At 36.9% G+C, this 13,867-nt stretch overlaps 1 protein-coding gene across 2 annotated transcripts in view; it reads right to left on the bottom strand.

Moving 5' to 3' along the window:
- CUNH12orf50 (chromosome unknown C12orf50 homolog) overlaps window positions 1-7,935 on the bottom strand; it is a 34,287-nt gene extending 26,352 nt beyond the window's left edge. For both annotated transcript variants that reach the window (XM_055336657.1, XM_055336658.1), the window contains exons 1-2: window positions 7,924-7,935; window positions 7,453-7,573 (exon numbers count right to left, since the gene is read on the bottom strand). In XM_055336657.1, the coding sequence (XP_055192632.1) occupies window positions 7,453-7,573; window positions 7,924-7,935 (133 nt within the window). The remainder of the gene's footprint in view (window positions 1-7,452; window positions 7,574-7,923) is intronic.
- Between the last annotated feature and the right edge of the window lie 5,932 nt (window positions 7,936-13,867).

The following is a 13,867-nucleotide window of genomic DNA, read 5'->3' as shown; positions in this document are numbered from 1 at the left end:
TAGTAATTATTTAGCAGTTTTTGTGATGAGGCATACAAAGTGCCCCAACACAGTGCTGCCACAAGAAAATACTTAATATAAGAAATTATTTGAAAATACTGAATGAGATTTTCTTGTTTCTCATAACCCTACTTCATTTTTTTTAAATCATAAAATTTTAGTTTATCCAGTCCTATAGGTCTCAGACCCAAATGTTAGGCCAAACAAATGTTAGGCCTAGAGAACTAATATTTGAGTACATGCCTTTATTTTGTTGTACTTTTAGAAGCACTTTGGACCAAAGATGTGAACACTGTCCAGTCAGGATGAGGAGTTGCCCATCCAAACATAAATTGTTTCAGGCATCTCCACTGTGTGGATTATGACATTCTATACCCATCGCCCTCTCCCCCAAAAAGGAAAAAATTGAGTGGACCAGGTTTGTATCCTCTTATAACCATTAACAATTGTCCTCCCCCACAAAATTACTCTATTTTACCAACTCAAATATTCAAGTTATAGTATGTACTAAATTACTTAAGAACCATTTATTTATTTATTTAAAGATTTTTTAAAATTTATTCATGAGAAACACGGGGGGTGGGGCAGAGACACAGGCAGAGGGAGAAGGGAGAAGCAGGCTCCATGCAGAGAACCTGATGTGGGACTGTATCCTAGGACTCCAGGATCACACCCTGGGCTGAAGGCAGGCGCTCAACCACTGAGCCACCCAAGCTCCAGGCTCCCCTTAAGAATCATTTATTAAGCAATGGTTTACCAAGACTTAGAATTAAAAGGTCATGTACACATATTCATTTAGGCTAGACCTTCTAAAGTGAGCTGATCTAAAGTTCATTTCAACTGGCCAGATAGGCAGCTGCCCAAGGCACCTCAAAGACACTAACTTAGAAAAAATAAGAAATTATTCCATTCATTCATTTATACTAGAATAACATGGCAATTAGTCAAGGAGGTGAGCAATTGCTTCAGTGTATGAGCTACTGTGTTTTGAACAACTGTCCTTAACGAAACTTAGGAAGTTTCTTAGGAGGAAGAGTTTGGATACACTACCCTCTGACATATACCATGGAAGAAAGATCACATAACCTACCATGCTTGTGAAGAAAATATGAAATGTACTCAGAAATGTCTAGAAAATTCTTATAATTAAAGCAAATATCAACTGAATTATGTTTTCTTAGCATGATCTTTTGATTTAGTAGCTATTTACTTTTAAACTTGGGGATGGTCACCAGAGGGATTACATGTCTTTTTTAAACGCCTGGTTTAGCAACATTTAAATAAAGTCTCTTTAAAGAGTCCAAGACTTCTTTTAATTGCTAGCAGGTTAAAGTTTAAATTGCAAAAAGACTAAATGGCAGTTTTATATTCTCAGACAAAAAATGTAGAACTCTTGATAATTGCACTTAGTGCTTAAAGATAACACACAATGGCAAATCCACTATTGAAAAATTGCTTTTGGCAAAGCACTTCATTCTGGAAGAGCACAGCTGGTGACTTAGATAGCATTGCTGTGGCTCCAACTCATGATGAGTCTCGATTTCTTAAGCAGAAGTCCTAGAAATTCTTACAAGTTGCACATTTAAATGTCTAAATTTTATCTTATTTTAACCTAAGGGACAAAATTATACATGAGGTCCACAGTACTATGTGTGAATTGATACTTATATTTTGCTCTCAAACAATTGTCATAATCCCACCTTGAATATATCAATCACATGCATTTACTGAAACATAAAAGGGTTGATTTTAATAAAAGTATAAACTGATAATGTAATCTTTGTCTAAGGTGACTAGTTAATGGTCCTAGTTTGGGTTAATGTGAACGTTGGTAGATAGATGTTCCTGGAAATACTGTAGACAACATTAGGTCTACAGAAAATCAAATTATACATTCTGAGGTATTGCGATATTTTCAAAACTAACACAGATGATGTGGTAGTTCAATGCATAACTCAAATGAGCTTGTTAATTCCCTGTCTGGAAACTGAATCCTTTTTCCTAGAGCACACCTGCTTAACACAAATCCATACTGCTCAGGACTTCCAAGGATAAAACTGGCCACTATGTGGAAAGTAGTATTATGTTCTTCCTTTAGGTCCTTGGGATTCATCAGTGAACAAAATAAAGATTCCTTCTCATATGGAACTTTCATTCTATAGGGGAGAGTCAGGCAAGAAACAATAGATGTAGTAAACAAGTAAGATATATTGTATCTGAAAAAAATAAAAGAAAAATATGGCAAAAAGAAATTAGAGCAAAGCCAGGAAGATTGGAAATGTATAGGGAAGAAGTGAGTAGTGTGTTCAAATTAGATGTCATTAAAAAAGGTGATAATTGTGTAAGGCCTTGAAGAGGTAAAGGAGCTAACCATGAAGGTAATGACAGGAGAGCATTTCATGCAAGGCCCCTAAGGCTGGGAAAAGCAAGGGAACTAGGGTAGTTGGAACAGAGTAAGCAGAGGAGCATCCATAACAAGAGTTATGGATGATAAATTCAAGAGAGTTAACAGGGTATCAGATTAAGTAGAGTTATTTAAGCCTTTTTTATGACTCTGATTTTACTCTGAATGAAATGAAAAGCCTTTGGAGGTATGATATTTGATTTGTGTATAAGAGTATCAATCTGCTGACTTGTGCTTTGAGCAGACATAGAGGGACAAGAGTTGAAGAGTTAAGAGGCTGTTGCTATATCCAGGAACAAGATGATGGTAGTGGCATGGCCCAGGGTTGGAGTAGCTGAGATGATGAGAGAATGCAGATTCTGGGTATAATAAGACAGAGTTAACAGGATTTCTGTATGGATTGGATATGAGAGATGAGATTGCCAAAGGAGCAGACAGAGAAGAAAAGGGAACCAAAAACTAACTCCTAGAACATTCCACATGTAAATAGTTGAGGAAAAATCAACAAGGGAGAGTGAAAATAGAGCACTAGGTATGTAGGATTAAAAAGGGGGGGGGTATGATGTCCTAGAACTTAGATACAAATTATATCAATGAAAAAGGGGTAATCAAATGTGTCAAGTGTTGCTAATAGTTCAAGTTATGTAAGACTGAGAAGGGACCACTAGATTTAACATTTTGTATATCACTGGAGAAGGGCTGAAAGGTCTGATTTACACAGGATCAAGAGAGAACAGGAGAGGAGGATCTAATAATAGCATGAATAGATAACCATTTTGAGGAGAACTGCTACAAAAGGAAAGAAAAATATAGGGTAGTAACTTATGAGAAAATGGAGAACTTTTTTAATAGTTAAGCGAAATAAATACATGCTTTCATGCTGATAGGAATGATCCAATAAACATGAAAAATATGTAAAAGACAGAGGAAAGAACTGTTGAATTGGTATTCTTGAGTAGACTAGAGTGGGTAACATCTAGTTAATAAAAAAAAAGAAATCAAAAGATGGGCTTTAGATAGGAGCTCATCTTTGGTAAGAGTACGGAAGAGGCAAGTACACATTCTAATAGGTGAGTATAGTGATGGAAATCTGTAGAGGTTCTCCTTGTTACAGTTTCTCAGTTCAGTCAGACAGAAGGTCATCACCTGAGGTGGGAGAGGTAGGAGGTTTGCAAGAAGGGGAAGGTATGAAATGATAGTCTAGGAGAATATAGAAGAACTGGGGGAATAATGCATAGTGTCTTTGGTAGTCAGAATTAAGGTCTCATTTGAGGTTTGTGCTCATGAACTTAACCCAAAAAGCATACTTATATGTTTTCTCAAAGCTGTAATTCAATCACTGAGTAGGTGGCAAGTTGTGTTTGACCAGTGTTATGGTTGCTAAGCAAGTACAGTGAAGGTACACAGGGGCAGATTACCAGGGGATGATATCCAGGGGGTGAAGGATTGTGAAATGATGGCACAATCAATGAATTGGAGATCCCAGTGGATTTGAAGTATTGTTTACACCAGAATTCTAGAAGGACTGAAATAGAAAAATAGGTCATAGGGTGAAATGCATGTAACTGAGATCATGGGGTGGGGATGGGGGTGAAAATTAGCACTTGGATACAATGAAGAAAGAGTGACTGAGATGGAGATGATAAGATCAGTGGAGGAAGTAAATTCAAGGAACTGAGAGGCTAGGGTGACGGGCATCATATATTTATATACTGAAATCAGCAAGAATTGACACAGGGGTACTGTTAGAGGGACAAGCAGTCAGGAGTGCAGACTTTTGAAAAACCAGAGGGACCTGGGTGGATGTAAAGAGAGGCAAAAAAACAAAACAAAAAAACCCCAGAAAACAGAAAACCCAGCAACACTGAGGTAATAATGATATAACCTACTGGCATGAGATACAAGCTGGATGGTTTTAGGGAGCAGAGACAGAGAACAATTTGAAATTGGCAGAGGACCAAGGGGACCTTCTACCTCACCTCCAGGTCAAATGCTATTTGAGAACTGGGAGAAAAAACAGCAACCATTCAGAGAGTGCTGCAGGAGAAGCAGGGTCCATAGACGGAATTATGTTTACATCTGTGAAGATGAAGGGAAAGTTCAAAGAGGAAGGTGAGAAAGAATCCTGCTAACAATGGAAAGTTGGGGAAGGGTGGATGAAAGGGGCCAAATAAAGGTAGGCGTGAGGGATCCCTGGGTGGTGCAGCGGTTTAGCGTCTGCCTTTGGCCCAGGGCGTGATCCTGGGGACCTGGGATCGAATCCCACGTTGGGCTCCCGGTGCATGGAGCCTGCTTCTCCCTCTCCCTATGTCTCTGCCTCTCTCTCTCTCTCTCTCTCTGTGTGTGACTATCATAAGTAAATAAATAAAGGTAGGAGTGAGTCACTTGAGAAATGGGGTTTCTGGTATCCCCTGCTGTGAAATAATAGACACTATATATGTTGGTCTCTGCCCCTAATTCCTAGCACACTGCTCCTACAAGCTTTGTAATTTCCTAAATAATAAGAGTGCTGGGGGCACCTTTCATTCCAATATTTGGTTTTTGATTCTGGTTTCTGACCTAGAACTCAAATCTCAGAATTTCCTGGATGATCAGAGTGTCTTTTGTTCTAATGAGGTGACTTTAGGTGGGTTCCTGAAAGAACCAGAAAGATCAAGCCATGGTTAGAAGCTTGGAACTTTAAGCACCTTCCTCCCTATGCTCCAGGAAGGGGAGAGGGGCTGGATATTGAGCTAATAATCGATCATGTCTACATGATGAAGCTTTCATAAAAATTCCAAAAGTACAGGATTAGAAAAGCTTCCAAATTGGCGAACACATCCACATACTGGGAGGACAGCACACCCCAACTCCACAAGCTCCTGTGCTCTGGATCCTTGCAGACCTTGCTTTATGTACCTCTTCATCTGGCTGTTCATCTGTATCTTTTATGATATCCTATATTATATAGTAAACTGGTAAATGTAAGTTACTATTTCCCTGAGTTCTGTGAGCCATTCTAGCAAATGATAGAATCCAAGGAGAAAGCTCATGAGAACCTCTGATTTGTAGCCAAGTTAGAAGTTTGAGTAGCCTGGGGACCTACTACTTTGGATTGACATCTGAAGTAGTGGTGAGGAGAGTCTTTTGGGAGCCTTTAACCCATGGGATCTGTGCTAACTCCTGGTACTGTTAGAACTGAATTGTAGGACACCCAACTGGTGTTGCAAAGAATTGCTTGGAAAAAATCATTGATGTGGGAAAAAAAATCCACCCATTTGGTGTCTGAAGTGTTGTATGGTAATAATGTGAGAACTAATGAGAAACACACAAGAGTGTTTTTATTGTTCAAAACAGATGTCAGATGAACTGGCATAAATAACAACAACAAAAGGGCAGAATGAAATTAGTCCTGGCAAATTCAAATCAGGTAAGTGGACATGATGAGAGTGTGTGGGACGCAGGGCTGGCTGTATAAGATAGAGGAAAGGAGATGTCAGAAAGCAGGATGTTGGCAGCCTGTGAAACTCATGTATCCCTCTTACAATGGAGGGACAATGCCTAGGGTTTGGTCCCAGGGCATGGATCTAGTCTTGACCCTATTGAGAGAGAAGAAAGCTGACTCCAAGAGTTGGGCTCAGTCTTGATACCTGCTGAAGAAATTAAGACTTCTAGAAAAGCCAGAAGGAATCTTTGACCACCACATTCTATGTCTAAAAATTAGAGTAATAAAATGTATCCCTACAAAATTTAGCCCAGGGTGGTCTAACAATGGGAAGCCCAACAACTGTCAGTTAAAAAGATATTCCACCCTTCTCTTGTGCAGAGGTGCAGTCTGTTTTCCTCTAGTCCCAAAAGAACTAGTTTGAAAGATAGTTAATTTTATCATAGACATTTAAAAGCAAACTATTGATGGGATTATAAGGAATTTAGTACAATGTTCTAGTGAAATAAAATTACACTCTAGGTAAAGCAATGAAGCCAAGTTGATCCGTTAGTAGGTACAATAACTTTCACTACAGGAGGACCCCAGTAGTGTCAGTAGTTATCTATCCACCCCCCATCCATCTATCTAGCCATCCAAATTTACTAAGCATCTGTGCTCCAGACACTGCAGAGAGTGTTGGTAAGGAAACTAGTTATGATCTCCATCTTCATGTTTACAGTCTAGTGAGGAAGAAAATCAGTGATCAAGATATTGTATATATGATGAATGCCACAAGGTCAGAGTTTTCCAGAAGAATATAACGAGTGGACCTATCTTTTACCATTTGCCAAAAGATTATCTGAAGCCAATTTTTCACATCCTAAAGGACTGATAAGCTCATTTCTAGAATGATTCCATTGTGAGAAACACAAGGGCCAGAACAGAAGAGTGATATAGCTACAACACAAGGGAAACCTGACAGTCCCAACTTCTTAAGCAAGATCTTTGACATTCACTGTTTTAGGGTATGGTGTCCTCTGTATCCCCTTCCCAGAACTCAGGCTCAGGTTCATCAAAAAGTAGAATCTCAGTATCATCTAGGAAGACTGAATTGTGCCACAGCTTTTCTTTCTTTCTTTCTTTTTTTTTTTTCCAGCAATGGGATTGCATTTCTCCACAACTGAAGCTTAGAAAGAACCACATATATAGCTGCTGTTCTAGAAGCTGAAGTGTGCAGCTCAGGGCATGCCCTTGCTTTCCCAATCTATAAGATAGATTTCTGAACACTCCCAGGGAGCAACAGTGAGGCATGACCTGTAAGCTTGGCTCCAGCTGTACAAAGGTTTGCTGAGACATAATTTTCCTTCTACCTAGTGAGGTCAGTAGCCAGTTCATGTATAGATGAATAAAGTCCACTTTAGATATGCACAGAGAAAGTTTAACTTGCTCTTTTTTCACTTCATCTGGTTAGCTACTTTATGGCTCATTCTAAGCTTTATCTCATGATTCTTCATAGAATCATCCCAAAACATCCATTGGCTATTATGCCATTTTCATTTTGCCATTTTGTATCATTGTATGCTAGTACTCCAAAACCACATTATAATATGTTAAGTCCACGTGATTTAAAACATATACTCACTGCTGCTTGGTGGCAAAAATAATCCATTGATATTGCGAGGTTTGCTGTGATAAAAGATACAACTGATCTTCACACAACCAAGAGGCTGAGTTTCCCAGAAGCATGAAATGCTGCAGTTTTGCTAGACAAAAGAGGTGAAGGAAACGTAATGATCAAATGCCATATTCAAAATAAATACAATGCACTATAATACAACACAGTGTGACAAAACTATCTCAGTTACTGATTTAGGATCATCTATGTTTCCTGAGTTTTAGTATTTATAGACTCTGCTATTTAAAAGACACAATAGGTATTTCTAAAATATACTCCTCCCTTTTTATAAGAATTTTATAAGTAGCATGCAAAATGCCTAAAATTAAGTAGTGGAAGAAAGAATCATTTTTTTCCACTATTGTGTTGTAAGAGTAGAGTTCAATATTATCTAAGGGAGAGGTTTTTAACAAACATGATGATGGCAAGTAATTCTACCTGCATTTCCATGTGTCTAAATCTGCAAAGTGGATCTAAACATTTTCCCTCTCTCCATAATGAGCACACAGTGTCACTGCCAAGAGCCTCTTCACAGTGTCGGAATCGGCACTGGGAACCCTGTAAGAAAAAAAAAAACAACACTATAGAAAATTGAACATACCAACATTAATGTTCAACAACAGTAGGTTGCTAATTAAAGAAAATATGACTAGATCAACTTAGAATCACAAAAAAATGCTACAAAATAAGGTCATAAGTCTAAATTTTAGTAAATTTGTTTAATTTTAGTGAGAGATTGGCAATGTAACCTAATGATTGAATAGTACAACATGGCCACAAGTCACCAATAAAATGCTACTCTTTGGTATCAGTTAATCTGTATGATTCACTAAGAATAAACATATGAGAACAGGAATGCTTTTGATCACAATCCATTGATGAAACAATTTAATTTCTCTTTCTGGAAAAAGTCAGTTTTTTTGTTTTGTTTTCTTTTAAGAATCGCAGGTCATAATCAAATGGTAGAGATTATCTCTATTAATATTTATTAGATAATGTTTTCTTAGTCTATGGAGATACTGTTAAGTGTGTTTTTATAGGGAAAGTGAACAGAGCTTAAAGTTCATATTATTGTGGAGTTCTAAGTAATTAGCTCACTATGCTACATTAAATGTGTATTCTTAGGAGAACACAGGCAACATCCTTTTTGAAGTCGGCCACAGTAACTTCTTGCAAGATACATCCATGAAGGCAAAAGAAACAAAAGCAAAAATGAACTATTGGGACTTCATCAAGATAAGAAGCTTCTGCACAGCAAAGGATACAGTCAACAAAACTAAAAGCAACCTACAGAATGGGAGAAGATAGTTGCAAATGACGTATCAGATAAAGGGCTAGTTTCCAAGATCTATAAAGAACTTCTTAAACTCAACACCAAAGAAACAAACAATCCAATCATGAAATGGGCAAAAGACATGAACAGAAATCTCACAGAGGAAGACATAGACATGGCCAACATGCACATGAGAAAATGCTCTGCATCACTTGCCATCAGGGAAATACAAATCAAAACCACAATGAGATACCACCTCACACCAGTGAGAATGGGGAACATTAACAAGGCAGGAAACCACAAATGTTGGAGAGGATGTGGAGAAAAGGGAACCCTCTTCCACTGTTGGTGGGAATGTGAAGTGGTGCAGCCACTCTGGAAAACTGTGTGGAGGTTCCTCAAAGAGTTAAAAATAGAACTGCCCTACGACCCAGCAATTGCACTGTTGGGGATTTACCCCAAAAATTCAGATGCAATGAAACACTGGGACACCTGCACCCTGATGTTTCTAGCAGCAATGTCCACAATAGCCAAACTGTGGAAGGAGCCTCGGTGTCCATCGAAAGATGAATGGATAAAGAAGATGTGGTTTATGTATACAATGGAATATTACTCAGCCATTAGAAACGACAAATACCCACCATTTGCTTCAACGTGGATGGAACTGGAGGGTATTATGCTGAGTGAAATAAGTCAATCAGAGAAGGACAAACATTATATGGTCTCATTCATTTGGGGAATATAAAAAATAGTGAAAGGGAATAAAGGGGAAAGGAGAAAAAATGAGTGGGAAATATCAGAAAGGAAGATAGAACATGAAAGACTCCTAACTCTGGGAAAGAAACTAGGGGTGGTGGAAGGGAAGGTGGGCAAGGGTTGGGGGTGACTGGGTGGCAGGCACTGAGGTGGGCACTTGACGGGATGAGCACTGGGTGTTATTCTGTATGTTGAAAAATTGAACACCAATAAAAAATAAATTTATTAAAAAAATAAAAATAAAAATTCTAAAAAAAACAAAAAAAATGTGTATTCTTTATGCCCTTGGTCTACAAAGATAAACAATTGTGCCAATACATCTATACATGCACAGCCCCATCTTTATATACCTTTATTTATCAACAAAAGTAAATGTGGTTTATTTTAATAGGCTGCTATTACTTCTTTTTTTTTTAAATTCTCTTTAACACATAGGCCCACACTTGGAAAAACTGCAGGTCATTGTCTTTTTGACAGAGAGGTACGTGACATACAATAAAAATAATCCATGAAGTTCTGTTTTGACATGTTCCATATTTTTTTCTTACCTTTCTCACCCTCTTATGCCTGTCTTCACAATTTTCCCCTTTTAAAAGTGGATCTGTGGATGTTGTAGTACAAGATAGGGGACAGGGCTAGATAAACCAATATTTGAACTCTTGGTTCTGTTACCTGTCCATAGTTACAAAGTTAATTCACTCTTTACCCTGTCTGTGCTTCAGTATCCTCACAGATAAGATGCCCTCCTCAGAGATTGTAAAAATTATGTGCTGTAAAAATTATTGCAGATGCTATTATTATGTATTCATTTAATTATTTATTGATAATTTACCAGCCTGTGGTAGGTACTTTTGAGATACAGCTGTGAAACAGACAAAACTCTGCACACGTGGAATATAAATTCTATCATTACTTATCATCTCTAGGTTTAATCATAAAGGGACAGGTAAGTAAGTGGATCAAATTCTCATGGTCAAAGAGGCTGACTCCCTTCAGGTTTCCTAGCAGAGATAAAACACTTTAAATCAGACACATTGTATCTTTCATTCAGGCATGAACATGAATCTCCAAATTGCTACATTTATTTCGTTTCATTGAGATCCATTAATCCTACTCTCTTAAAGGTTTTTCTTTTTTGTTCCCCAGTTAACCTTATAAACTTGAATTCATACTTGGCTAATTTGTTTATAATATTTCTTTTCCTTTTTCCATGTTATCAAATATTTGCTGTTAGACTGTTTGACGGGAAAATTCAGTAACAGGTTAATGAATTTCAAATAGGGAATCAATTAGATTTATTAAACCAAACTTGATAGTGAGCTGAATTTAACTTTTTGAATCTACATGATTGGAATCACATTAACTATAACAATATGATGTATCATATAATGTTTCAATATGTTTCAGTATTAAAATATGTCTCAAGGAGCCATAACATAGGCAAAAGTGCCACACAAAGATAAAAAAAAATCCATTAACTGGAACCTATATGTAGTTTCAAACAAATCATAATTTTAATTTCCTCAGAGATTCAATATGTCAAAAATACATGATAAGCCTTTACTTCAGATTTTAAATATGTAAAGTATTTTGCAGGAAAATAGTAAATTTTGACTCAGCAATACAAATTATTGCCATATCTTCCCTCATTCTACTAAAAAGCTTAAGCATGTGAAGTACCATAAATTGTACAATATTTACCTTTATGCATGTGGAATTAAAAAAGAAATAGCAGTCATTCCCAACTTCTGCCATTTTCAACTCTCTTGCTGCTAATCCAATGTTTTTTTTTAATATAAGAATTGCAGGAATGCAAATAGAAGAACTATCAGAGTGTAAGGGGGAAAAAGAATTTCTTTTCCACAGTCTTTCAGGCTATCAGTAGTATTCCTTTAAAACTGACCTCCTGTTGACAGTATATCACACAATAGATAATTCTTAAAGAAATTTAAATTACAAGATACCTTCTCTAGCTTTGCAGAAATGTTGAAAGTGGTTGCTAGTAAGCACACAAACTCAAACTTCCAGAATTTTCCTCATTGTTACCTAATCCATTGTGTGCTCATCATAAATGACCTCACATGTAACGGTAGGCTAGCCTACCCTAGTAATTTCTGTATAGTATTTCTCTTCCTCAATTCAAGTATATTAACCAAATAGACTAGTAAAAATAAAATATTTTATCTTTTAATGTTCTTTTTTTTTTAAATCTTTTAATGTTCCGATTGACTCTGGGTCATAAGCTAGTTCATAATTTCATAGTTAAAAGTATTAAGTATTTCACAAATTAATAACTGTTTTCTAAACTCTCATTTCTATACATGGTTTGGAAACAAAACTAAAATTTTCTAATAAGTAGATATACTATCTATACTCCCAAGATAATAAGTAAAATTATTTAAATATGTACTCACTGCTATCCATTGAATTGGGGGAAAAAATCATTCAGATTGTGTCATTTTAATAGGTACCCGAAAATAACTGGACTATTTATTCATCTTGTAGCTATATTCCATTCATTTTTCATCCATCTTAAAAGGAGGAATAGCTTCTTCCTATAGCAGAAAGGTTCCAGAGTGTCTATAAATTTTGAGAATTTGTTGAAGACAAAGTGAAGTACTCTGATTCCCAGAAGAGACATTTCAATCAGTAGTTACTGAAGTCTTTCTTCATCTTAGTATCTTTAATAAAAGAACTAAAACCTAGCAGAAATCAATAAAATTATTCATAGGAGGTGACTTAAGAAGAAGCCATAGATATGACATATTACAGCAGATCAAAATGTATTTTTAAAATGCAATGTACTTTGAATTGGAAATTAAGAAGATAAAGGCATAGGGAGTCTCACTTTAGTTAAGTAAAACAGACTAATTGGTATGAACTTTTCAAATACTTTAAGGTAGAAATCCAGGAAATAAAATAAGGAAGTAAAGCTTAGAAAAAGAGTTGTTTGCCTGTAATTGTAAATAAGAGGAAAAAAAAAAAAAGAAATAGGCAATATTAAAAGTAAAGTGAAGAAGTAGAAAATAAAGATTTGGCTAAACCCTTGAAAATGTTAGCAAAGATATATATTATTTTTTAAAAACTTAATATCTTGCCTTCTGTTTTGTCCTACCTTCTAACTCTAGAACAACAATGTACTCATTTTAAGCACATAGGTTACTGAGAAAAACACCTCTAGGAAATATCTTTAAGTGGTCTTTGCTTCCAGATAAACCCTTTCTCTGCCTGTGAGCTTTTGGCTGCATGGATTATTTCTAAATACTGTTACCAAACACCATTATTGCATGATTACGTGTAACATCATGATTAAAGCCACTGTGAGAATCCCTATTTTTACATAGGGGAAAGGACGAAAAAAATGTTTTTACCTTTTGGAGTATGTTGGGAACAATTACATTCCATTAGACGCAGCAAAAACAGGTCAAACCAAAATGGAGATTTTTTTTTTTTTTTTTTTTTTTTTTTGTCATTGCAAAACACAGTAAATAGATCCTTACATTTTGTCAGTCTTTAGAATGCCTGGAGCCTTAATTTCTTCTTCCGTTTTTTCTTTTTTAAACAAAACTCTATTTTCTTTCCTTCCCTCTCCCTTCTCTTAGTCACGTCTTTCCTGTTGTAAAATTCATTCTAGTCTTTCAGGAAATGCTATCACCATACTCAGGAGGATTTTTACTCCCTGTAAAGAAGAAGGATGGGAAAGGTGCCTCCACAGCTGGGAGTAGGCCTGAGAATTCTCTAAGTATTTTGTGTTGGCCAAGGTAGACTCACACTGAGTGTTTTTCATCTTTGATTCAAACACATCAGTCAGAGAAGAAAGTCTTCCAATTTGTGATCCAATTACACCACTTTCAGTACAGGGGCCAGTAGTATCTCCTTGCTGGCTCTTCAGGTTTATGAGAATCAGGCAAAGCTGCGGGCTGCTACCTATTAGAATAGGAGCCCCATTTGTAATTGTGAGTTGGACCTGAGACTCTCCCCAGCCTTGGACTCCCTTGTCTCAGCCAAAGGCTTTGCTCTAGGCACTGATGAAATCAAAGCCCCGGAAATAGAGTGCTTCCTGAGGAATGGTTAGCCTTGCTACTACTATTCAAACAGCAAGTAGAATGTTTTGAAAGATGATCCCGTCTCAGAAATGACAGAATGTTGGACCTAGAAGATTCTGTGGCAGTTTGGGAAATGACAGTTGATAGTTGTGAGGGTTATTTAATTGTCGTTCCCTTGAGACCCGTGAAACAAGCTGCTTGTTGGGATTCCTCTGGAGGAACAGAAAATCACTGGTGCTTGACAACAAAACGCTAAGTGTCTCGTCCCAGTAGTTCACAGCGCCAGCATCAGGTGTTCTAGTCCCCC

This window comes from Nyctereutes procyonoides, unplaced genomic scaffold (genome assembly GCF_905146905.1).
Source record: "Nyctereutes procyonoides isolate TBG_1078 unplaced genomic scaffold, NYPRO_anot_genome, whole genome shotgun sequence".
In the NCBI taxonomy this organism is placed as follows: domain Eukaryota; kingdom Metazoa; phylum Chordata; class Mammalia; order Carnivora; family Canidae; genus Nyctereutes; species Nyctereutes procyonoides.
The sequence above is the reverse complement of the archived record's forward strand: the minus strand, read 5'-3'. Positions and strand labels throughout refer to the sequence as shown.